The sequence below is a fragment of the Astatotilapia calliptera genome, chromosome 1 (assembly GCF_964374335.1).
Source record: "Astatotilapia calliptera chromosome 1, fAstCal68.1, whole genome shotgun sequence".
In the NCBI taxonomy this organism is placed as follows: Eukaryota; Metazoa; Chordata; class Actinopteri; order Cichliformes; family Cichlidae; genus Astatotilapia; species Astatotilapia calliptera.
The window spans coordinates 10,290,561-10,317,670 of NC_137422.1; the positions used below are offsets into that span (position 1 = coordinate 10,290,561).

Sequence of the window (27,110 nt, forward strand, 5' to 3'; positions counted from 1 at the left end):
CGGTAGCTCGTTAACGGAGATTTGCCGTGTTGTGGCGTTAAGGTCATTTCAACGAGATTAACCTGAAAGCACTAGTGGGAACACAACGAATATGACTGCACATTTACGCCGACATCATCCTAGTGCAAAGACAAGTGGAAGCAGAAAAAAAACAAGCAAGCATGCTACTAGCTTTAGCCGAGTCATTTAGACAGCTGTTTAATATGCTGCTGAGAATATAGCCCAGAAGAAGCGGATAGTATAGCTTTTATTTTGGAAAGAGACATGGGGTGTCTGCCCCATTGCTACGGGCCATTTGATCCCTATACAACTGTTGCAAGAGCTTGGTTCGCATTGCCGGCAATAAGTCGGACTCGTTCCTGGTGGGTGATGGGCTCCGCCAGGGCTGCCCTTTGTCTCCGGTTCTGTTCATAATTTTTATGGACAGGATTTCTAGGCGCAGCCAAGTGGCGGAGGGCTTTCGCTTTGGTGGTCTCAGAATCTCATCTCTGATTTTTGCAGATGATGTGGTTCTGTTGGCTTCATCGGGTGAGGGCCTCCAGCTCGCACTGGAACGGTTCGCAGCCGAGTGTGAAGCAGCGGGAATGAGGATCAGCACCTCCAAATCTGAGGCCATGGTTCTCAGCCGGAAAAGGGTGGAGTGCCCACTCCGGGTCTGGGATGAGTTCCTGCCCCAAGTGGAGGAGTTCAAGTATCTCGGGGTCTTGTTCGCGAGTGATGGGAGAAGGGAGCCGGAGATCGACAGACGGATTGGGGCTGCAGCTGCAGTAATGCGGACGCTGCACCGGTCCGTCGTGGTGAAGAGGGAGCTGAGTGTAAAAGCGAAGCTCTCAATTTACCGGTCGATCTACGTCCCTACCCTCACCTATGGCCACGAGCTGTGGGTAGTGACCGAAAGAACGAGATCGCGGATACAAGCGGCAGAAATGAGCTTCCTCCGAAGGGTGGCTGGCCTCTCCCTTAGAGATAGGGTGAGAAGTTCGGCCATCCGGGAGGGGCTCAGAGTAGAGCAGGTGCTGCTCCACATCGAAAGGAGCCAGCTGAGGTGGTTCGGGCATCTGACAAGGATGCCCCCTGGGCACCTCCTTGGTGAGGTGTTCCAGGCATGTCCCACCGGGAGGAGGCCCCGGGGCAGACCCAGGACACGCTGGAGAGATTATATCTCTCGGCTGGCCTGGGAACGCCTTGGTATTCCCCCGGATAAGCTGGAGGAGGTGGCTGGGGAGAGGGAGGTCTGGGCCTCTTTGCTTAGGCTGCTGCCCCCGCGACCCGGCCCCGGACAAAGCGGATGAAGATGGATGGATGGATGGACATTTCTCTGTAATAAACTCTCTTTTCCAAAGATGAGTGATTCCTCAATCAGATACAGGGCTTGCAATATCGCTAGCCCAACGTCCCGGGGCTAGCGATTTTTTCAGTCGGGCTACCAAAATCTATCTCTGCCCTGCCCATCGGGCTATTGTAGGAAGGAAAAATATATGTCAATGCTTTTGCATTCTTTCGGAAATGTAGCTGGGTTATTATGTCATTGGCATCGGTGAGCCACTGTCAATATGTGACATATTGAAATCGCGTTTGAATTTGCGCTTGTTTTTTTGCTTTCACTTTGCAATCGTGTGAACTGTGTATAGAGAGCGACAGCACTGATCTGTGAGTGATGATAATTTGCGCACCAATTCCTCTGACATCGTCTTATCAATCGTTAGCTTACTATGCAAACATGACAAGTGAAATCTCCCGCAGCAAGCTTAAACATGTGAGAGGTTGATCGCGCAGAGAATCGCTGAGCTTATGTGAGTGCGTGTGTAAAAGCAGCAGGATATATATTTGACTACGATGACCTGGATGACTGAGAACCTTCACAAACAGATATATATTTTAGTTCTGCTGAGCCAAATAAGACAGGTCAGGGTGAAGAAATGACAGCCAAAGAAAAGCTTACCACAAAACGGAAAAGTTATGACAAATCAGATTATAAGGCAAAAAGAAAGTGCAGCTTTATGGTTTCATGGACAAAAGAATTTCTGTGGCTGCAATATGATGAGCTAAATAACCAGGGCTGCACATAAGTGGTCCGCAGGTGCGTATTCGCTGTCAAAATAAAAAACACGCACAAGGGTTAGGGTTAAATTTAAAAACTGTACTTTTGAGTTAAAATATATATTTATAATTTTAATAAATGACAAATTAAAAAGGCATGAACATTTTTTTGTATCGAAAAAATATCGAACCGTGACACCAAAGTATCGAACCAAACCGTGAATTTTGTGTATCGTTGCACCCCTAATAATGTAGTTTTTTTTTGCCCACAGGAGGCAAACTTTTAACTCTTTGTACATTGTTTAATGTACGTGTGATCTGGCTGCACTTTTTTCTTGCTTTTGTATATTTTGTCATTCCTTCATTACACTTCCCATTCGTCGGGGACTGAAGCAATAATATGAGTAAAGCACTATAATGCAGTTTGTACCTCCAACTGCCTAATCACTTACTGTCTGGTGTATTAGTATCTTATGCTGCTTAGCACTGATATTAGTTGAATAGTAAAGTGATATCTAAATGTCTTATACTATGGCTAAATATGAAAAACCAGTGAATTATTTCCTAAGACGGTTTATAAGAAATCACTAAATGTAAACTTAGGCTGAACAGGTAATTGAGAATTCTATGTCAAATTATTTGTTGAGGTCATTCAAAAAAACAACAAAAAAAAACACAGCTTGTAGCTGTGTAGAAAAATCACAGTCCTGCAACTTGAGAGTGGGTGGTTCTTTGCCTCGGGATGATCTGTGCAAAACTAGCAACAACATCAGAAACAACATACCCAAACAAATATCCACCAGAGACAGTGGTGCATTCCTGAGCTCATAAACTGTGCATTTAATATGATTTGTAAGACAGAGGAGGAATGAAAATGCAGAACTCAGAGTGGTAGTTAGGTTTTTAGGAAAGGCAGGAGGTTATGACATCGCAGGGGCGACGTTTTCCAGGGTGGCGAGGATGTGGGAGTTTCGGATAATGGCTCAATTCCAAAACAGTAAAGCAAAATGTGTGCAGCAGAATATTTTCTTTTGAAAGTGAGTGGATAGCTGTAAATAGGCCAGTATACATTTTTTTCTATAACACCCGGTGATCACATTTGAAGGCAGCAGATGTAAAGGTTAAAATTTTAAAAAACAACAACATAGGATCCCCATACTTTAATAATTGGAGCTGAAAATGCTTTTTTTGTTTCCCACTTTTAACCTTCTGCACTTTGAATGTTGTCTTTTTTTTTACAGACCTACAGATTTCTCAATTTTATATGGAATTTGCCACATTTACTAATTTACTTGTGATGTGATTTTTAGATATTTATACACCGTGCCCTCAAAAACTCCATAAATTAAAAAACAAATACACTGCTGTTTTTTGTAGTGCAGTGCATTACATCAAATTCTGTTTGTGCAAAAGTTTTTATAAAGGATATCTTTTTAATGAAATGATAAAAGGAAATTAATAAACAATAATCACAGTACTTTGCATATGGATAGTTATCTTTTTTTCGTATTGCCATGTTATGTGCTCTAGTTTTCTATGATTGTGCTTAGTGTTAGGTTGCAGGTCATGGATCATAGAATAAACCCAAGCAAAACAAACTCATTGCCATTCAGCTTTATTGTGTGATTCAGTGAAGATCAACAAGGTTGTCTAGTGAGTCATCTCGCTTGTTTTTAACTCTCTGCTCTTAAGTTGTGAGACAAGACTTACTTCACTCCATCCATTCATTCTTTTCTGCTTATCCTTATCAGGGTTGCAGGATCCTATCCCATCTACCATAGGGTACACAATGGACAGTCTGCTGTAGGGATAACACAGGGATAGGGACAAGCCTTCACACCTATGGGCAATTTAGTATGACTAATTAATGTAACCTCACTAATTGCATGTGTTTGGACTGTGGGAGAAAGCAAGAGTACTCAAGAAACAATGGGTGAAGGGGAGTCCGCACAGAAAGGCCCAAGCTGGATGGTGGAGTCAAACACTGGACCTTCTTGCTTTGAGGCAACGATGCTAACCGCAGCGCTACTATGTCGCGGTCAACTTACTTCCCTGACTAACTTCTCTCTTCACATGTATATTTGCTTTGTATTTCATAATGTTAGTCCAAAGTTTGGCCAATAGGTTTGCTTGTAAATTTTAACATGGTGCAGATTTTTCACCACAACAACAGAACACTAATACTTTGGACGTACCCAAAGAGCAAGCTTCTGCAAGTTCAGTCAAGGCCTCTGTAACTGTCAGTCTGCCTGCAGTCAAACAATAGATTCAGTCTCGCCTATAGTCCAAATTGAGAATCCATCCGCCAGCGGGTTTCTCATCCAGATCAGAGTGGTGCACCAGCAGGGTAGTTAACCAGTAATCAAGTCACATCCGTCATCCAATTCCAAATTCTCCACCTCACACGCCCCCCTCCCTCCCTCCCTGCTGGCTGGCTTAACTCGTCCTCTTGTGTTTTCCCTGAGTGACACTTGGAAGTTGGGAAGAGGCTTCACTGATTGCCCTTGATGTGAATCAGATGCATCTGTCTGCTTGTTGCCAGTTCTCAACTTCTTAGCTATCGGTCAGATGAGAGGAAACAAGACTAATAGAGAGAGGCCTATCTTTCAGATAAATGCTATTTTTCACTAGTGTGGTGATTACATTTAAAACAAAAACTGGATTTATGCAAGTGTCATAAGATAAGATCTTACAATTTATTAAGGCTATGTGGCATTTATATGTAAATAAATACCATTGTTAATATTAATTATTTATTTTTGTTTTTTAGTTGTGCTTCGAGAACACATAGAGGTGTTCTGTTAACCAACAAATAAGATTTTATCTCCTCCTCCTATGGCTGAACCTCGACACTAATCATTTAAAATATATGCTGATCAAATTCTTGGTGAACAGGTTTTTTTTTTTTTTTTTACTATTTCTTGGCCAATATTCTACTGAAAGCCTGAGTGTTTCAGTTGTCAGATCAATTCAGGATTATAGTGGTAGTGTTAATATCCTGAGGTTGCCTCTGGTGCACAAACAACATGTTCCTTGTACCACTCTCTGACAAGGCTGGAAACAAAGCTGGATTAGACATTGTCATATAACGTCTCTGAGGGAAAAGGTGAGGCTCTCCCACATGTACGAAATTGCTTTATCATAAGCAAGAGCAGTAGGCACTGATGTCTGGCAGCGTATGGCTTTAAAGTAAACAAAAAAGTCCGAGCTCAATCCAGCTTGATTATAACACAACAATTAGTGAGGCTGGAATCACAGTGTTGTAGAGCTTTGAAAAACAAGAATGGGTGGAATTGCATTAGATACACTCAAATTCGAGATTTAATTGTATCTGGCAACCACAAGAGGTTCCTGGGATGCTTTAAAAGCAATGATTTGCGCGATCGAATTCTGTAGATTAGAGGTTGTTCTATAGGAAGACAAAATGTGTCACATCAAGATCATATAGTAAGCTGAAGAAACACAAAGTAATGGAACTTTGGCAGATACACATTGTGTAAAACACAAGAGGAATGTTCACAAAACAAACAGGGGTGTCGATATGCACTTAGTCAGAAAATGAGCTTGACTTTGACTTGGTTAATTTGGAAGCAAATGCAGCTTTACCAGGCATGGAGCTGGTCTGATTGAGAGGATATCATGTCACTGTGAAAATGATTCGGATTGTAGGTGACAATGGAAAGAGCACAGTGGATTGTCTGATGAGCTCAGCCCAAGCAGAAAATAGAGAAATGCACTGAGGATTTACAGGATTTAGTTCTCCTTTGCATTTGACTGAAGGTATATTCTACTAATTTGAAAAATAAACATTATACACTGTGCGAAACAAACAGAAAAACTTCTACATATCTAGAAACGGTATTGTTTCTAAGTGCATGTAGACATGTCGAGGGAAAGTAACTGCCATATGCATGAAAATGCCTGCCAGTAATCATTGAATTATTCATCTAATATGCTAAATATTTCTATTTCAATGCCTTAGAGCTTCCCACCGGTGAGAAATTGCATAACTTAGGTAATGAGCAAATTAGAAGAAATCACCTTTCAAGGATGAGATCTTGGAGACATATATATATGCTGGATAGTTTACATGATTGACCAGAGGTTGGCAGTTGAGATATGTGTTTATTTTTATGGTATCATAGCTAAAAATAAATAAATAAGAAAAAAATATAATGATTTTTATATGTTTATGATGATGTTTATAGATGCACTGCAAGATTATCATGCATCAATAAAATTTTATAAACATCACCTGCAATTTGACAGGAATCTTCTAGATGAGTGATGTTTATTTGTGGCATTAATAATGCTAGTAACCAGTTACTAGCATTATTAACTGTAGTCATCTTGTAAAGTATCTATTAACTAATATGTGATTGTGAATTATGAACAACAGTTCTTAGAGTGTTATCAAGTTCTTCAGCTTGATGGCCACACAGAGCAGAAAGCTGCACAATTATGTAATTTTTTCGAATGTTTAGATGATGTAAAGTACAAGAAAGAGAGAGTGAGAATATCTGCATTTATTACTCATGTGTAAAATTGGTTTACACTATTTTAATTTCATCTGTCGAAATGATATAATACTTACATGCAAATTGCTCTTTACTTAATTGTTTTGTAACAGATTCATCCAAGCTTTATTATTCAATGGTACTTGCTTTGAAAATCATTGTTTAAAAGTGATTATTTTGTGTTATGTGATTTGATTGACTCTTTGTTTTTCTTTTTTATTCAGATCACTATTGGCTTACTGCTCTGCTTTTTATCAAGTGCTGCATCATTGTTCCAAACTATTTGGAGTAATCACCTTTTAAACTTCAAACTAAACATGATGTCTGAATTTCATCTTAAAAGCTCATAAACAATGCATGCTTGTGGTATTGTAAAAAGGGATGAACATTATTTAGATTGTCAAAAAAGTGAATTGTGCATTAAATATTATATCCTAATATAGCCATCCATCATCTTACCATTCGTTCATCCAGGCATCTATTGCTGTTTATGATCAAATATTAGTGGGGATTGTTAAGTAATAGCTATATGCCACTGATATCCTGATAACATAAATAATTCTAGGCCGGCATTGATTTTCATACCAGGTAAATAATAATAAACTGTAGAGAACTCTTAAAAAGGTCTATACCCACACCTAAATATTTCAGTTCATCTGTTTTGTAAAATCCTCTAAGTGCTAATTCAGTTTACATGTTCTTTTATGACTTTTTGTGTTGCGTTTAGTGAAATGTCAAATGCATATAGAATCTTCATGTCCTGAAATGTTGAGATGATTGAGGTCTCTGAATTGTTTTGACCTTTCCTGACAAAGCAAAAATTGACTTCCTCACAAATTGTTTCACTTTATCCCCCAACTAAACAGTTAACGAAGATGGTAGTGTCAGGCATCCCTGACATGCATGCAATTAATATTCCCTGCTGTCTGCATTGTTTATACAACAGCTGGTAAACATGACTGACTTTTGTTGCAGATGTTGGATGGTGGTCATGCTCTGCTAGAGGAATATATTAATTCGCTGACAGGCCCTGGGCTCTCCCTGCTATTAAAACTATTTATTTACCCCCTTCTAATGGCATAATTAATCCAGCCTGAAATTGGTAGTACCACATAAACCGCTGTCTGCCCATAATCTGCATGACGGCAAATGAACTCCTTTTATGCTAGCTATTGGCTTCTGTGGTGGCTTCCTTGTAAAATATTAAATGTTTGGTCCTGCAGTCAGAGGCATAGCATGGTGTTTTAGCATGCTGGCATACCTGTCTGCTTTTGGTGTGTAGTTTTATTTTCTAGTCCAAGAACTGGAAGAAATGGTCACGGATGAATATGGACTTTGTTTTTTTTAATCAGATAGTTATGTATTGTAAAAACATTGACGTAAAAACTGACAGTTTTTATACATCCTTATGTTTTTATGATATCATACTGTTCAAATTTAGCCCTCTAAGTGCTGTTAGCTAATCTTAGTTTTCTATACCGAAAAAGAAAAACATGGCAACTTAGGTCTTTCTCCAAAGTGCTTTTACTTCATCCACACAGAAATTAATCAAGTATTGAACATTTTTTTGCAGTGTACTCATGCACATTCAGTAATTATGAAGGCTTGCTGACAAATAAGGCCTTTGCAAATAAGCCAACTTATCATATCAAGATTGCTGTCACAATTGATGGGTGATTATGTTTTCTGTCTGGGTGCTATATCACATCCCTCTGACACATCAATTGACAGGCCAGGTTGCAGGGGACACTAAATAATACCTGGGGAGAAATATACCATGAGGCTTCCCAGCAGCAATTTGGGAGTAAACTTCAAGGCAAAACAGAGTTTAAGAAACCTTTTGGCTAGATGTTTATTTTGATCATCGAATTATCTGCATAGTTGACAGGTGAACTGAAAGACTGACAGAGACCCAATTCAGCTGTGAGTGGGTGTTGAAACATCTGGTAGTAAAGAAACATCCAAAGACACTAAGCCCAGAGGGATCCTTTAATTTGTCCTTGTCTGAACCAGTGACTCCCTCACAGATTTTCCATAAATAACTGAATTCCTGTTGGGGAGGGAGAGACCTGCTTACACACAGAGGTTTTAATTTATTTATTTATCATATTTTGTGTATTTATTCATATATCTTCCATGAATGCTGCTAATCTCTAACCAGACAGTGGTAGAAAATATCCTCTACATCATTGTATTGAGTTTTACTGATCTCATTTTTTTTTACATGAAAAAAATTCTTTTAAATTCTTTTAAGCTGTTTATAATTCCACAGTTCATCCACTTCTGAGCAATACACAATATTAAAATAAGTTCAAATAAGGTAACGACAATGGACAGATGCTTGTCACACAACACAGTATAGCCGGCAATACTGTCCAGTATTACATTCAAATCTTAGCACTATGAATACTTGGTATAGATTACTCATTAATTATATACAGTACAGATTTGAGTCATTCTTTATTTATTTATATTTTTCTTACAAGGACTACATTTCTTTACAATTTCTGTGTTTTTAAGTAGTCTCGGGCTTTAGGCTTTCAAAGTTTTTCCTTAGACATTGGCTGCTTTTTCACTAACTTTTTCAGCTTAGCCTTTGATTTTTTTCTTTTATATCCAGAGGAATGTTTCTGTAAATCATTTAAGCATAAAAAGGCACCTAACTCAAGGGATGAAACAGTTTTGTTTCCACACACAACAGACAACTTAGTAGAAAACCAATTATAAAGTGTGACTTGAGGCACTTGAAAAATGAAAAATATTCATAGTCCATCTCCTATTAACAGTGGACCATGAGCTCCTGTACTATATCTCTCTATGAGTGCACAACGCAACCTTGGATACCTTTATTGAGCCATTGCTTGGATGTTGACTCTAATGTTCAGTGTTGTCTCCCTTAGCCTCTGCAGTTCCATTTCATACTGCAGGGTCTGCCTCATATAACTTAGAGACCTGCTGTGACTCCAAGGGCAAAGAAATATTTGTCCTCAATAATCAGATCCTATAAGAGATGCCTCCCTCGCAATCTCAGGAGTTTGATGAGTATCATAAAGGCAGTCAAATACTGATTTCAATCTGCAGATGCCTGGGAAGAAAGATTTCATTATCTCAAACACCATGGCTTTATGACCACGTGCTTGGTGGTGCCATTTCTGACCATAAGCCTTTTTTTGTCAAGCATTTGTCAGGCATTCTGGTTGTCATTATCGTCATTAACGTCACTGAATTGCAAAAAAGGGCGATCTTTGTTTCACAGAACCCAGCTAGAACACTGAACTCTTGGGAGGTCATGGTACACTCATGCAGCTGTTACCATTTGTTTTCTCTAATGAGCAGTTTATAGTAGATTGGGAAGAAAAATAATCAGACTTCATCTCAGTAGCTTGTAATATACATGTTTCTGCGTCAATGGGCCTCAAATTATGGGTCTTATTCATTTCACAGCTACCCAAGGGTCTATTCCATTGGGTAATGAATATTATGGCAGACAGGGAGGGCTCGCTCACCCCATCTTCCTCTTGTTGCTTGAACCTGTAATAAATTTCCTGCCATTGCCATATGGTACCAAGTCATGTGTGGGATTCAATATGCCATGTTATTTATTTATTTCCCAGGTGTTGCTTTTCTGTTAGTGATTTATGTGTTATTGTGTGTGATCTCCGTCTGGGATCTATGACATGGGTTGTGGAGGGTTTTTTGGAAGACGGCCCGAGTTGAAACACAGCCATGGGTACAGAATATTGTAGCAGTCGAGTGATGCTAGGACAGTCAGGAATAGGGAATGGTCAGCAACATTTTGTAGTAGTGATTCATGTAAAGAGAGAAGGGCAAGTGAGAAGATTTGTGGCTACCCAGCAAGTATTTAGCAACAAATATCTATGTTAAGTTCATATGCTTGTGCTGTCCTTCAGCATTTCTGATAATGTGAGGAAGTGAGCAGAGAAAGTTCTTTTGGTCTTTTCAGTTGTGCCATGGAAAAAATAAATATATTTTTTAACAGTGTTAGGGTTGTTTCTTTTCTTCTCCATATGATGGTTCAGATATTTAACTTGGTTTTATTTCTTAGTAACCCTATCTCATGAAATGCATCAAGAAAAAAAAATGCCATCCAAACTTTTTTTTTCCATCTCTCTTCCTTTTTCATTTTTTTCATGTTGTTGGAATAAAGTTGATCTTTGACCCAAAATTTGTCAGAAATTCTTAAATTGTACTGTATCACAAAAACAGTGCAGATATACAGATTGGGATCATTAATACCAATAAATCAAGCATGCTGTGCGCATTACTGCCTCATACATTATCTTTGAGCCTCAGCTCTAATATTATGGTGACACATTATGTCAGTGTGATTACAAATCACTCATTTCTCTCAGGGTCCAAGGAACCATTACTGCTGCTACTGCTGCATAACTTGACTCTAACTGGTACGCATGGAGAAGTGTTTGAGACAGCCCACGCTGTAGAAATGCTAAGTCAAGAGAAATAGATGTTAGGGCTATGAGGGGGTCCCTGGGAGATTTTGCTCCACAAAAGTGGAAAAAACATGTTAAAAGTATATATGTGTATATAATGTGTCTGTGTGTGTGTGTTTTTTTACAGCACCTATCCAAAGTCCAGAGGTACGGTGGATGGGCTATTTTGTGACGGCTATTTTAAACCATCCCAATTAAATTCAAGAGGTCATCACAGTAATCAAATTTGCAGGCTTTAGGGGAAATTAGAACCTCTGGGCTATTTTATTTGCAGGGTAACTACATTCAGATATGCTTAATTTCAAACACCTCCCAGAAGAGTTGTCTCCTTGAGTCAGTAAACAAGGATGTTAGATTAAATGAAAAATAGATTTTCCGTTATTAGATTGTTTTCCAACAGTGAAAGTGCACGTGTAGTAAATTGGAAGTCTTTTAACTCAATTAAGGGAGCAAGATGGAAATTATCTTGTTATCTTTAGCTGCCAAAAGCCAAATATAACACATCATATTTTAGTCAAGTCCTGGGCTATTGCTGATTTTGTATCTGCTCACCATGGCCCCCTAATCACTTTTTTGTGCCCTGATCTTTAGTAGATCTCTCAGTGGGGATTATAGTGTGTCATTAAGAATGAAAAATAATATCTTTATTAGGGCTATAGTTCATGCAAACATACTGTGAAATATTATTTGCCTCTCTGGAAGCTCAGTAACAAATGACAAGAACGCCTCTGCACTGCCGTTCAATAGAGTTTGGAAAAGGGAAACACAGGATTTGACAAATGTGCCCTGCAGAATTTGTTCCTTAATAATTGGTTGGACTACATGAATATTTAAATGGAAATGCAAGGTTATACCTCTGGTCAAAAGACCTATCTCTGTAAAATGAGCCTTCACTAAATTGGTTGATTGAAAGGAATAGATTTTTTCCCCCATCTTTCTGTCGTAGACTGTGCCGAGTAGATATTAGGTTTCTCTCTTTTTGCTCTACCCTTTAGCTTTAACGATGGTGCTCTTAATCTGGTTGAAACACCTCGTTCTCCTAAGGGTGCCAATAAAGAGTGGATTTTTTTAGCTAGTGGCAAACACTTAATAGTGAAATTTCATTCCTTCATTCTCTCAACAGACAAAGTTACGATGGGCTGGAAAAGAAGCTAAAGGAAGTCTTCACTGAACGAAGCAGCATTCTGCACCAGCTCTCCAAGACTTCAAAGGAACTGGACAGCATAAAAGGCAACCTTCAGGTTGAACTTTTACTGTTTCTCTTTTTTTCTTTGCAATGTTTGAAAGTTTATTCGGCTGTGAATTTTGCTCAGTTCAGTCATTTTCTAATCCCTGTTTTCAGCCGTTTGAAGGCTGGATTCATGAGTCCTTGCACACATTTTTAGTGAATTTGCAGTAAACCTGTTGTTAAATATTAAGGTAAAAATGTTTTTAAGTTCAACAAGCCCACCCATTGTTACATACGTGATTTGTTAGTGTTTCTACAGCTGCTGAACAATGTAAATGTAGAGCGCAGACTGGGTAAGTCATTTTTTGGCATGAATAAAAATCCAGGGCTTAGAAGTAGACGACCAGAAATCCAACATTATCGGGAAATTTCAACATAAGGATGGATTCAGCATGGTCCCATTCTCTTCTCAGGACCTTTAGCTGTCACTGATAATCTCCTCAAATTACATTTACTAAAACTTTAAGTACAGTAATTTTTTTTATTAGCGTTGATATCACTGCAGTGACACTGTGTAGGTTAAATGTTCGATCAGATGTTCATACAGGAAAAAATCCACAGGCTACTTCAATTTATAGTAGCAAAGAACAAAAGGATTCAAATTTCTTACATGTTGCCACAACTTAAATATGAAACTTTGACCTATGCTTTGTAGTTGTGAGAACTCACTTCTATCTATCCAGTAAAGACTAAAAGCTACACAATATGGTAAAACTGCTCACTCATTTACAGGCAATAAATTGGTCTGACAACTAATTAAAATCTATCTATCTATTTATCTAGATAGAGATGTGTGCGTGTGTGTGTGTGTGTGTGTGTGTGTGTGTGTGTGTGTGTGTGTGTGTGTGTGTGTGTGTGTGTGTGTGTAAAGTTTAGAGGATGCTTGCCCTAATTAAATTTTGGCTTGAAAACAAGGTTGGGAAATATATATCACACCTCCTGCAGTGAGGGTGGTTTGCATGAAGTAAGAAAGTTTCTTTTTTTAAATTAGCTCATAAGACAACTTTGAGTGACTATGAGGATTATTTGGTTTGTCGCAAAGACGGGTATCAGTTGGTTCTGCCAAATAACAGTCTTGAACATTTCACGTACCTTATTATCCTGGACAGTAGATGTTATAATGCTGTGAGAACACAATTACCACAGTGCTGGATGCTGTAAAGCACTTCTTACCAGTCAGTTTAGGTCAACTTCATTATGGCTTCTGGCAGTAACAAGAAAAAAGTCAGTTATAAATTCAGATATTTTAATCACTTGGTATTTTTCAGTCGCATCAGGATATGCAGTCCAACAAAACATGCCTCCCACTTGGATGCTTAGGTCTTGGGAGCCAGATGCCCATCTTTTTCTATCCAGCACTTATAAAGTTGCTGTCTGAGTGATACTTCGTCTGTGCAGCAGCGTTTTGCCGCTTTAGGCCAATTTGTTGTCTACTGGAATAGTCAGAAAATCAATAATCAAACGAATTATATGGCCAGTTTTCCATCAGTGGTGTGTGTTTGCAAGAGATGTCCCATGTGTCTGGAAAAAGCTCATGTAGTCTGTCTACAACTATTCCCTGGGGCAGGCTTTGATGTCTACTCACTCCAGGCTAGCTAGTTTGGCATCAATCTTCGCCGTGGGCCCTGTGCCAGCGTGCTGGGCAGGGCAGAGGTTGTGTTGGATTCCAATTTCTGTGTAGTGGAAGAAATCTATTCTTCAAGGGGGAAAACATCATCAACATTTAAAAGAGATCAAGTCAACAAGATAAAACATTTAATGTTTCTGGAAAGAAATGATGGCCCATGTGAAGTGTTTTGAAACATAATGAGCTGCTCTCTAGGTGCATTTCGGTAACCCTAATAATTAAACCTATTGTGATTGGGACTTTAGTCTTTGCTGCAGCTCCAGGGACGTTAAGAAGCAGTTAACTGTGGGCTTTAAGTAGCTGCTTTGTTGTTTAAACTTAATGTCGTGACCACATAACTTGAGAGGATTTGCACATTTAACGCAATGTAAGCCCATTTTGTAGCTGCCACACTAACGTCTTTCAGTGATTTTTATTGTTGTTTGTGTTATAGAGTCGATTACTGAATACTAACTATTCTTTTTCTCCACAAATAAAAACATTTTTTAGAATGGTTGCTCTTACGGGACCTGAGTCATTAATGTGCTCTTGGAGTAATTTTGGTCGACTGACCATTTATCATTTAAAAAACAGCATTTTGTGACTACATGGGCTATTGCTGTCTAATATTAAAATCATTTTAATGACCTGAAACTCCAAGTCTGACAAAACTGTAAAAAATAAACACAGAAAACTAGGAAATTAGAAAGGCACTGCATATACTCACCAGCCACTTCATGTGTTACGGCCAGTCTCTCTTTTGCCTTCAGAACTGTCTTAATTCTCTGTGGCATCGATTCAACAAGGTGCTGGAAACATTCCTCGTCCATGATGCAAATTTCCTGTTCAAAGTGTCCTCTATTGGACTGAGATCTGGTGCCTGTGGAGCCCATGTCAGTACAGTAAACTGATCATGTGAAAGAAGCCAGTTTGAGATGATTTGAGCTTTGTGACATGCTGTGTTAATCTGCTAGAAGCAGCCATCAGAAAATGGGAACACTGTAGTCAGTAAGGGATGGACATGGTCAACAACAATGCTCATGTGGTTTGTAGTGTGAAACGATGCTCAAACGCCCAAAGTGTGCAAAGAAACCCCATTAAACCACTAGCAGCAGCATGGGTGGTTGGATGGAGCCATGTTTTCATGCTGGAATGTTGCAGCAGAAATCTAGATTTCTCAGAAAAAGCAACATTTTTCCATTTTTCTTCCATTGTTCAGTTTTGGGTCCCTGTTCGCAGCTGGCAGGAGTGGTACCCGATGTGGTGTCTGCTGTAGCCCATTTGCTTTAAAGCAATCCACCCGAGAGAGATCGGTATTAGACATAGAATTCAAACAGTTAAAAACAGTGTTACTGTGCTGTATCTTTTATTAAATATTGGCACATACCTGTGAAACCATACTGTAAATACATGGCTTCCATGACAGGTCCATAGAGCTTTGTAATATTTATTTTATGATGTTTTCAGTTGTTGTGAGAGATCGCTTCTTTATAAATTGTCTATAATACGGTTATTTCATTTATCTATCAAACTATCAGCTTAAAGAAGTGGCCATTCTCCTCTGACTTCTGGCATCAACAAAACATTTTCATCCAGATAACTGCCGCTAACTGGATATTTGCTCTTTTTTGGACGATTTGCTGTAAACCCTAGAGTTGGTTCTGTGGAAAATTCCAGTAGATCACCAGCTTTGGATACTCAGACCAACCCATGTGGATTTAATAGCAATGCCACATTCACTGACACTCAGTTTGAATTTAAGCAGGTCATCCTGAACATGTCTGCATGCCTTTAAAGTACCTTTAACAAGCAGTTCATCAGGTGTATCTAAGTAGCTGATGAGTGTTTGTTATTATATAATTACAATAAAGCAAACACATGTTGCCATTTGATTTTGAATACAACAAAACATGAAGTCAAAATAAATAGAAAACAAACCAAATTTGAAGAATTTAAATCTGTCCATTCAGCTCGTGACTCTTTGACAAATCATACAAATGACTGAAATGCCACTCAGATATACTAAATGTGCAGCTTTATTACACCATTAGTTTATTTACTTGAGTGCAGATACATTGCCTCTTGTAAGCAGATGCTGTTCCCTCTTTTTTTTTCTTTATTTCTCTTCATAGATTAACATGAAATGGGAGTCGGGCGCTGGGGAGGAGCTTGTTTCAGGCATTATGGAAATGTAGCGTTAATTGCCATAGATTTCACCTTCAAGCACAAGCAAAGATAAACTATCTCTCCCTTGGAGTCCACATTTTCTTACAAGTCTGTACATTTCTGTTCTGTTCATAACAAATAAAAATATCTTGGAGGGCTTGTAGGGCAATCAGAGACCTGACTAATTCATAATTACCCATCAGGCAGGTGCTGAGGCACCAGTAGAACCCAATCTGTGCTTCTGCATGTACCCTCATTAGGACATTCATCAGCAGACTGTTGAAAGCCATATAATTTGGGAGGAGGGATAGGGGTGTCTGAACATTTTACATCTGCTGCATCGTTTTCTAACAGACACCTCAGAAAACCTGATAAGATTCTGTAATGTGTAATGTCACAGCAAACAGTAAACGCATACAGTAAATGCTTACACGTGCTTTTTTATACTGTATATTTGTTTCCATTTTCTGTTGATGGTGATATGAAGTAATTTTCCTTCAGAAGTTTTTTATGTACAACAACAAATTGTGCCGTTCCTGGAAAAACACAGTGTCTCTGTTCTCTTTCAGTCGCTGAAAAATGATGACACAGTAGCCAAGAAAGATGTGCAGAGGATTTTGGAGCTGAGCCACAAACAGAGGTAAAGTGGGGCATCATGCATGACTTAGACATGAGCTACCAACAGTGCTGTGCAGTTCACTAAACTGCCATCAAAAATTAGGTTAGAAATTAATAACCATCAGTAAAAAATGCATAATGATAAATAAAATCATGCGCTGTCTCCTGTTATGCTGTGGTTGAGAACCTCTCGTGAATGTCTTGTATTGAGCTGGTATTCAGATTAACAAGATAATAACAGGTTCTTGTTTATTATTTATTTTTATTTGTTTTCAAGTGTATTTGAAAATATAGGAGAAGCTTTTGATGAAGATATAAGATAAAAAAGGGTGGTAAGGATCCATTGGTTATTCATAGCTCACAGATACATTCCTAATGTTCTTGCTGCAAAAGCATATCCACGATTACACCACGTTTCAGTCTTAATCATCTAGTGACATCCTCAGATTCTGTTACATGTAGTTGTGCAAACCAAACTTTACAGTTCTGAGAAAACTGACAACCAATTTGCTTTTCAATCCTGGACTTGGAGTGAACTTCAACAACTGAGATTTGTTTTGTTCATGAATTTCAACCACAAAGAGTTTAAATAGCTTTCATTTGGATTTGTTTGTGTGACTAGTTGCTCTTCCTTAGCAACAGCACCCACAAAAGCTTATGAGTATAGTAATCATCTGAGCCACCCGCCATGCCAACATGACATGCCAGCACATTTTCTCTGCTGAAATAAGAGTAATAACATTAAGAATAAGAAATACTTTATTTATCCCAAAGCTTGTGAAATTGCTGTGTTTCAGCTGCCAGCACATGAAAAACAACATAGCTCAATAAACACAACACCACAGAACAAAATAGCTTGGAAAAGAAAAAAAAATATATTAGACAAGGAGCTCGATTAAATAGATAACACACCAGGGTAAAAATAAATAAATAAATCTAAATATCATACAGTCAGGGTCTTAAATCTAAAATGAATATATACGAATATCTGGTATTAATTGGTAAAGAGTTTCTGTATCTGTCCTTGTGGCTTCTGAGCTCAGGTGTGTCCAGTTTGATGCGCAGTGGATGGTGTAGAACCATTAATTCACACCCAGTTATTTGGATGACTTCTACATGAGCTGATGATAGAAACCAACAGCAACAGCAGCAATGACGATAAGCCCTGGGAAATTCAAATGCATTCCAACAGCTAGTTGTACAATATTCAGTCCACCGAACTGTCTGAAATCAAAAAACACTTCAATCACATAGTGGTCCAAGAGGCGAGAGGAATGCAAACTGGTGGTTGTTGCATAGACCTGTAGAGTCTTTTGGTGATGCGATTCTTTCACGTTAAGTTTTGCAGTGTCTTTACACACTGCATAATATTTACTGGTGAATATAATTGATAAGAAAAACAGAATTCTCTCATTTGAACAAAACACTGCTTGTATTGTCATATGAAGATTTAAAAAATGGTGTCTGCATAATCACATCATGTCCATCAGGTATCTAATGGATATAAATAATGATAAGTAATGACTTACTCATTGTTATTGAGGATGGTACTTTTCAGGTGTTGGCCAGTGTGTCTCCAGTACACACAGGAGCAGGTAGATAATTCATAATTCCATCGCAAACCTGTCTTGTGTATTTAAAATTGATATGCCTGTTTTCATTTTGCGAAAAAGCAAGCATCTGTGATTTAGACCTTTTTTTTTAGTGAGCTGAAAAAGTGTTTAGCTTAAGTGCTTTACCAGTTAGGACTGTCTGATTAATGTTGTGTGTAATGAGACTGCTAATGATTTGGAGTCATTCATGGCCTTCATCCTCCCTGAAATGTCAGCCTGACTGAAGTCCAGCTGTGTGTGTGTGTAGTATCTGGATAGCCAATCAATAGCCTATCAGAAGTCCATGGCAGCTCTCACATGTCATCAAGCTAAAAAACTATAAAGCAGTAGCTTGGCTCAGTGTTGCCTACCTAGCATTTGTGAGCCACAACTTTTTCAATGTGTTATTAATCCACCTTTAGAGTTCCAGTGTCTGCCAAGTGTGATTACCAGCTGGCTCCATTATCGTGAGTGCAGACAGGTGATTCATTGCAGGTCATTTACTTTTGTCAAGTCTTAACAGAAATTTGATTGGCTCCTGAAAATAATTTTGATCCAAAGAGCAATGCAAAAAAAAAAGGTTATTGGAAAAAATGTAACAGTTTTTAAATAGCAATTAAAATAGCTTAACTTACTTTCATCCCTTTTTGTATTTACTTATTACAGACTCTTCAAGCCTGTGTCACATTGACTGTCTCTCTTTTGGCAGTTTAGACAGTTTTGATATATTATGTACAAACTCTTCCAAGTATTGGAAGCAGGAGATGTGAATATAAATGGAAAACCAAAGCAGGGGTGGTTGGTTGGTCACTGTGAAGAAAAATGTTTTTTAGGTTGAACTTATGCCAAGAGACAAGACCACTGGCATATAAAGTATAACAGTATATGACTGCTGAGCAGTGACATCCTTTCCACTCTGAGTGTTGCTGTACTGCCTTGAAAGATAATGTCCCCTAACTACACTACTGGGTGACTGTGACATACGTCATATACTTCAGCCATGCTTGGAAACAGTAAATAGGCTGTTACTTATAATTTTAACTGGGCTACCTTGTGATGTGATACAAGCGTTTTTGGTACCACTGACCCACATCCCCTGCCTCCTTGATTTATAATTCCCTGTTATCTGTGCTCAGGAGCACCAAACTATACTGAATTACAAATTACAGTCGAATGCATAAAAATTTAATTTTATGTTAAACACATAATTCATTCTGCATTAGTCATCACACCACATGAACCATATCAAAATTCAGGGAATTTTAATACACTGCAAGAAGCAATATAGCAGTGCAGTGCATTGCAGCAAACTTGGTCTTCTTGTATCTCGTCTTTCTCCTTGAACCTAACAGCCATCTCTTGCTGTTGGATTCATGGGAGTGTTTGCTAAACTCTACATTTATAGATCATATACACAGAAAATTAAATTGACTGTAGTCAGGCCTTTTAAATTCAAACAAAATCATTAAATGATAATACATGTGAAATTGTTTAGGATCGAAGAAAGATGTGTGGCTGCTATGAACCAAAGTGTGAACCGGTTAACAAATGCCAACATCGTTTCCACCCTAATTGCAGTTACATGGCCCATTATTGCATCATCCATTCACAAATTAAGCTAATTATGTTTTTATCTTTTAAAAATATGTTTGTAAACAAAATATTTCCTTTTGATTCAAATTAATGAATTTGTTCATATCCTGCTCATAGATTCATAATAAAAATCATCCAACTGATCACAGATGACAGCAGATGTAAGCTGGTGACAAAGACATTAGTAAAATTTACTTCTGTCCAAAAAAATTGCTTTTAAGAGTGATATATCTAAGAAGGCCATTCTGTGGTAGAGCAGTCAAGACATCTGAAAATGTGAAGAGGAAGTACTAACAGAGTGTTTCTCACTTCCCTTTCACTTGACAGAGAGGAGATGAAGTCCCTCCAGGCAGCCTTGCAGAAGCAGCTGGATGAGGCAAATGAGAAAGCGGAGAAGCAGCAGGCCACGGTAAGACAGAGCTGACCTGACCATCAACATCCGGTCTTGTCTAACCAGCATTGTCACCTGTCACACGGGGCCTTCACTGATCCACACTCATTACCCAGCAGCAAGCTCCCGCCTCTATCCTTCACCATATAATTGAAACTTTCAGAGTGAACAAAAGCTTTGTGTCAGCTATTATTTTGTTTGAACAGAAGTCCAGAGTCCAAAGGTGGCAAGTTTACTATTTTATCATTTAAAAAAATAAGTAAGCCAAGGTCTAAAATTATTATCGTCAGCTGATTATCTAAATTGGAAGTGATTGGTTTTCTGTTAATTACTAAATAAACAAATCATTTTCAGCATCATGTTAGATAACAACATATGCAGATGATACTCTGCTTTAATTGCCAATGTTACAGAAGATGCAAAATATGCCTATTTTAGTTCAAAACACAACAAAAGCATGTTTAATTTTGTGATTATTTAAAATATACATGCAAACCATGGAAGCATGCAACATGTGTTACAAGATACGTGAAAATTAATTACATTTTAATGATAAAGAGGTTTTTGGTGTCAGTGGAAAACATCATTTCTGTTAACTCCAGTTTTAATAAAATCACAATATTTTAATTACTGAACCAATTAAAAGAAATGCACCTCTGAGGAGTTCAAATAATGTTTCTTTGCTACCAAACAATATGAGAAGCAATGAGTATTTACACCTTTAAATTATTACACAGTGGAGAATTCTATATTTAGTTTCAGCAGCTTTACTGCATTTGGTATCAGGTAAGGTTGAAAGCAGCCTTAATTTAAGACAAACTTTAATTTCTTCATCATGATGAGTATAAGTACTCATTTTAATGTGCTTGCTCTGAGAGGCTTTTTGTAGAATTCAGATTAAAAAATGTATTTTGGCATCGGCGGTGATGCTGCATTAATACACTGTATTGGCCCACATTTCTACTCTCATACTGTTCTGAGAAACCCTCTCTTGTTCCTCCACTTACTCCTTATCAACAAATCAGCATAAATCCTGTCTAGCTGCACTGACAGCTACAGTACTGGAATGCTTCTAGGACTTTCAATATATGCTAATGAAAATCTGGCCTGTAACAGTGCAGGCTTCTTATGCACAGTCACAGCGTTTAATGGGCACCGTGACATTACAATCGACAATCAAATCATGGACTCTCAGCGAGATAAACAAAAGTACAGTAACATTTCCAATGACGTGTGTGCCATTTTCCTTTGCCTGGTGACAAATCCCAGTTTCTAGTTTTTGTGGTTTGACATTTACATTCTGAAAAATGATATGTATCCCACTTTCTAAGATTTAAGATTCAAAATAGCACCTCAGCAGGATGTAAAGGCTACACATGTTCAACAAAACAATGAAATAATCTATTTCATTTCTAGTAGAAAACATGGCTTCTAAAAGTTCCTAGTGAAAAATAAAAGCATAAGGAGAAGCATATACCTTGCAAAATCACAAAAAAACACACATTACAAAGTTGCTAAATATTTGTTGACAGATATGGGTAATTACATTCAAGTCAATCTCAACATCAGACAGTATTTTGCCATAAGCAGAGAGATATCAGATATATCTTGTGAAATATTTTAGCTACAAATATTACAATGACTAATTATTATTAATTGTTATTATTGTTATTAATATTTGGTTACATTTGAAATACTATTTCATATGTATATATGTATGTATATATGTATTTATAGATAGATAGATAGATAGATAGATAGATAGATAGATAGATAGATAGATAGATAGATAGATAGATAGATAGATAGATAGAAATATAACCGACTTGTACTCCCTTATCCTAATACCTAAGCACTGTAGAAGTTGTTTTTCTTTTCTTTTTTTTAAACTTTTTTTAACCATTCCTGGGGGCATTGGTGGTGACTGCAAGCCTCAGACATGAACCTTGATGTTATCATGCCCTGTTAGGGGATGTGAGTCAACTGGTGAGGCTTATTTTACTGTTCCCCAGGGTATGTACCTGACATGAGGGCACCAGACCCATGAATCTTTTCGTCTTTGTCCTCAGGACTATGTTGATGACCTCTTTCAAGGACGCATTTTGCTAAAACCTTTTTCTTTAGAGTTGAAAACTCAAAGACAAAACCGTAACCTATCTATCTTACACACTGAATTCATTCGCTTAGATATATAGTAGCCCATGGCAGCAGTTTGCTGGTTGGTTTTTCAACCTCTGTATGGCTACAAGTCCGTACAACCACACACACAAACACACATGCCACAGGCACACTCTAATTTTAACTGAAAAATGAAAGACATACCAAGCTCTTGATGATCACTTGTTACGCCTAATTCTGCAAGGCACAAGAAGAATGTAATATAGTTTTTTTTGTCAAAGTTTAAAGGTCTTCAGGCCTTTGTGGTTGACTAAAAAGCTTGTGATTTTAAATGTAACTACTAACTTATAGCGCCCCTCTGCTACTGTCATTTTATATCTAATTGCATCAGTTTATGGTAAAGTACGGTGTTTATGTTGCCTTTTCATATAGTTTAACTGGAGGCTAAGTCGATTTTTTAATGCTCGCACTGGAATATTCAGAAACAGTCAGTGTGCTGTTGCATAGAAGCATGGATGACGTGTGAAAAATAATTTTATTCAGAGGCATAATTAGTCAACCAGAATGTTCTTTCCTTCTCTGTTCTGTGTATGTATGTCTTTTTTCTAAGTCTTCTCAGGGACAGTGACAATGATTGAATATTGATGTTATCATGGTCAGGTTGGAGATGTGAGTCACCTGCTGTGGTCTAGTTTACAGTTCCCCAGGATGTCTTGGTAGAAAGTGGAAAAAAACGTTGGCTTGCATTTATTTGATTTTAAAAAATGTAGAAAATACATTTATTTTTTTTATATTTCATTCGAAATGAAGCATATGAGACCTATTTTTCAAGATTTATAGGATGTTGTCAGTAGGAACAAATAGGCTTTGGCTTTTATTCACATACAGAATTGCATCTGTTGAATGAAATTAATTACACATACACTAGGCAAACTCATCATCCATAACGGTCATTAAATATGTTCACTGATGGAAAAAAGCACACATGCATACAGCTGGACTTTCTATGTGATCATCTTTTTATCTTTTTTTTGTCTTCCCTGTTTTCAGATTAAATTTCTTAAAGTGGAGATGGAGAAAAAAACCAAAATCATCAAGGATTTACAGCAAGAGGTGAGTCATCAAAATATTATCTAAAGCTGAATAGATCACACTACACATTCATAAGGTATATACAGACAGAAAAAAATATAAGGGAAAAATTGCATTGTCTCTACACAGTTATCTATAAAAAATGCTATAAAATGTAGCATTTAAACAAATATAATGATATCATTGTTGGTGTATATTATTTTTCCATTTTAAATCTCAAATTAGTGAGACTTGACAGTGCTATCGTTCGCAATGTCGAATTAAAAATCTCCTGCTAAGTGCCTGTGATTGCTTTGACCATGGTTTACATAATTACATTATTGTTTTACATAATTTTCTTCCTTACCAAACCATTCAGTAACCCTTGTAGACAACTCTCAAGATATAAATACTTACCCTGGCTGACTATGGTCACTCATAACAATATAAAAGTTCTCTATTGGAGGGAAAATGAGATCATCCCAGCAAATTTTCTCCCACAGTGGCTCACCACAGGGGTGCGCAATTAAGATTGTCCTTTATTTTCTTACACATCTGTAGGTAACTTGAATGTTTTCTAATTAAATGATCAAGATCCCACCTTTCTGTCGGTGTTTTAATCAAACACAGACAGAAAGGTGGGATCTTGATTTTCTTGATTATCTGTGTTTGCCAAAAGCCATTAGATTATCCCCAGGGACTCAGAGGAAAGCGTGTTTGTCTCAAAGGTGGACAAACACTGGCACTGGGGTAAACATTTTCATTTCAACGAGTACTTTGAAATACAGTTTTATAAAATAAATGTTTTTGATCATGTTTGCAATCATGATTGCCATGTCTTCCACTCTTTGAGAATCTGGGCTCTCTTCCTCTGCAACTTCTGTGATGGATTTCTCTCTGCAGGGTTGTTCAACATCTGTGCAAAGTAGTGCCTCTAAAAAGAAGTTCTTTCTCTTTGATTCTGAGGCTCTGACACAACATCTAACACTTACTGCTGATGCCTTAGACAGCTTAAAAAAAAGGTTCAGCTTGCAAATACCATTTTAGCCGTACTGAAAATATATGACTCTACGATATCTGCAATTTGGTTTGTTTTCTATATGAATAAAAAAACAATCAAATAATATATTCCAATAGAAAGAATCAGAACAACATGGCAACATCAGTAAAAGCTGCCTTTAGGGGTGTTTAGACCCCTAGACAGTTCTAATATTTTGTTTTTTGCTTATCAGCAATGTGACATGAAAGAAAAATGAAACATCTGTAGACTTTGCTGTGACAAATAAAATGAAATTGGATCCTACCATCCACTTAACTGATTTTACTGTGTTTTATAGCTTTATAGCGTTGTGACAATGGGATATTATACCAATTTTGTATGGATTCTGAATTCTCTCATATTGCAGATTTGACTGCAATATTTTCAAATGCAAATTAGAAAGAATCGGCTACGGGATTGATTTACTCATCAAGTAATTTTTACTTACTATAGTTTATACTAGTTTATACTACTACTACTAATAATAATAATAAATTAGCTAATAAACTACTAAACATGAGCATATGTGTATGAAAAAATATGTTTTGGAGCAAATAAGAGTTTCTTTTAATAGTTGGACAGATTACATAGGCAACTCTTAGTTTGCTGCCTATGATCACAAAGCCACGAAGTGCTTTTGAACGGCAAGAAAGCTATTTAAATACATCATAGGATCATGGGAAATGATCAAGAGATACTGGAAATTATACCACCATATTGCTCACTATTGCACTGAGGAAAGTGATTTTTGCCAGATGTTCAAATTAATTTGAGACCATTTTTACTGAGCTTTGCTTCAGTAACATGATCAAGTGCTTCAGATGAAGAATCAAACAGTCACATAATCATATCAGTTTACTGAGATCAATCTGTTTTAAGAAGAACCTTTCACGTTATCTTGCCCTTGACCTCCCTAGTGGTACTAAAATTGCTGCGTCTTCACAGTGTGCAATTTTATAGAGATAGTAGAGGTTGATCTTAAATTGTGTGTAAACCCATACCGATTGCCTTTAATTGTTCTCTGTGGAATTTTTGACCTCTAACATCATGGAGCAATGTTTTTTTTTTCACAATTCACAAGTGACCTAATATCTAATTTCACCAGTTTACGATATTTCACACAGTTCCACAGATCTATACTGGAGTAAATGTACTTGGATACTCTGATGCACCATTATTCTTTGTAAAATTAACTTTATCACCTACTGAGTACATTTAGAAACAAAGGACCACTGAGAAATGGCGTTGTTCTGTGATTTTATCACAACTGCCCAAAAATTGGTGCACCAAACTCAAAAAAACATAGACTGTAATGGCTGCCAAAAGAGCTTCAAGAAAGTATTGAGCAAAGGCTGTGAATACTTAAAGTTATTCTCTTATAGGTATAAGACTGTTATAATTTTGTTTTTTTGTCAAGGTGTTTTTGTTTCACTTACAGGGTATTGTCTTTGGAATTTTGTGGTGGGAAATTTAATCCATTTTGGAAAAACATCACATGGCAAAATATGGAACAAGCGACATGCCATGAATACTTTCCAGATGCATTGTATATTGCAATGGTGTACTGTAGTACACACACATGCAGGACATTTAGACTTTCACAGTGGTGATTATTCTTCTTATTATTGTTAGTTTTTTAATGTAATAATTTCTCTATGTTTGGGAGTTTTTAGATTTTTATGAGTGGAAGATGAGTGAGTCAAAGACAGATGTGCACTTTTTCCCTTTTTGTGGCTAATGAGGGAAGCACTTCAGACTGTACTAGTCTGCCACTGCGACCCTAACACAATCTCTGCCCAGCCCACTGATGTGCAGAAACAAGTGTGACTGGGTCATTAAGCACATTTCAACCCTCCTGAATTGTCAGTATGGTACAGTCATTATAGTAAGGTATAAAAATAACGCTGCCTTGGGCTACTGTTAAATGCTACTTTTTTAGCCTCCTTAACTCTCTTGGGGGTAATCAGAGATAAATTTAGAAGCACTTCTATAATCAATCAAGTGATTTTCACAGCAAGAGCTTCCACGTGTCAGCAGATCAGTTTAACCTGATAAATAACCCATAAAGACGGCCATGATTTGACTTTGTAATGAACAATTACAAATGCTTTTGCTCTTAAACAACATCTTGATTTGGGAGTACAATAAAAGCACACAGACAAAGAACCATGACTTAACAAATGCTGGTCACGATCATTGCAGCTTATGTGTAATTTAAAGGCTTTACGCATTTTAATCCCTGACTACTGCTATATCGCATTACTATCTGCATACATTGTACACACCAAAGAGCTGGCAAAAAGCTTTGCCAAATGTAGGACGTGAATAAGAGTTTGAGAATTTAACTGCACTTTGTGGTAGAATTTCCAGAGAAATGCTTCTTCACACCAGTTATTTACTCAGATTTTCACTGCAATCAGCTGAACGAGGCAAAGAGCAGCAGAACAGATGACATGATTGTTTTCTAGGCCCTCCATTTCCATTTCACAGAGTGCTTCATTGTTGGCGTTTTTAGGTTTTAATGTTGTATTTCTGATTTACATTTCTTGGAAAATAGTCAAGAAGGTTAATAACTTTCATAGTCACATATGGAATGGGCCATGTGTATGCTACAGAGATCTGCGGACTTCTATAACATCTGTGATATACACCAAAATAT

General features: G+C 37.5%; 1 protein-coding gene across 2 annotated transcripts in view; it reads left to right on the forward strand.

The window, feature by feature from the left end:
• Nucleotides 1-27,110, forward strand: part of luzp2 (leucine zipper protein 2) — a 149,408-nt gene that overhangs the window by 65,947 nt on the left and 56,351 nt on the right. For both annotated transcript variants that reach the window (XM_026161602.2, XM_026161611.2), the window contains exons 2-5: nucleotides 12,153-12,270; nucleotides 16,599-16,669; nucleotides 20,160-20,241; nucleotides 23,392-23,454. In XM_026161602.2, the coding sequence (XP_026017387.1) occupies nucleotides 12,153-12,270; nucleotides 16,599-16,669; nucleotides 20,160-20,241; nucleotides 23,392-23,454 (334 nt within the window). The remainder of the gene's footprint in view (nucleotides 1-12,152; nucleotides 12,271-16,598; nucleotides 16,670-20,159; nucleotides 20,242-23,391; nucleotides 23,455-27,110) is intronic.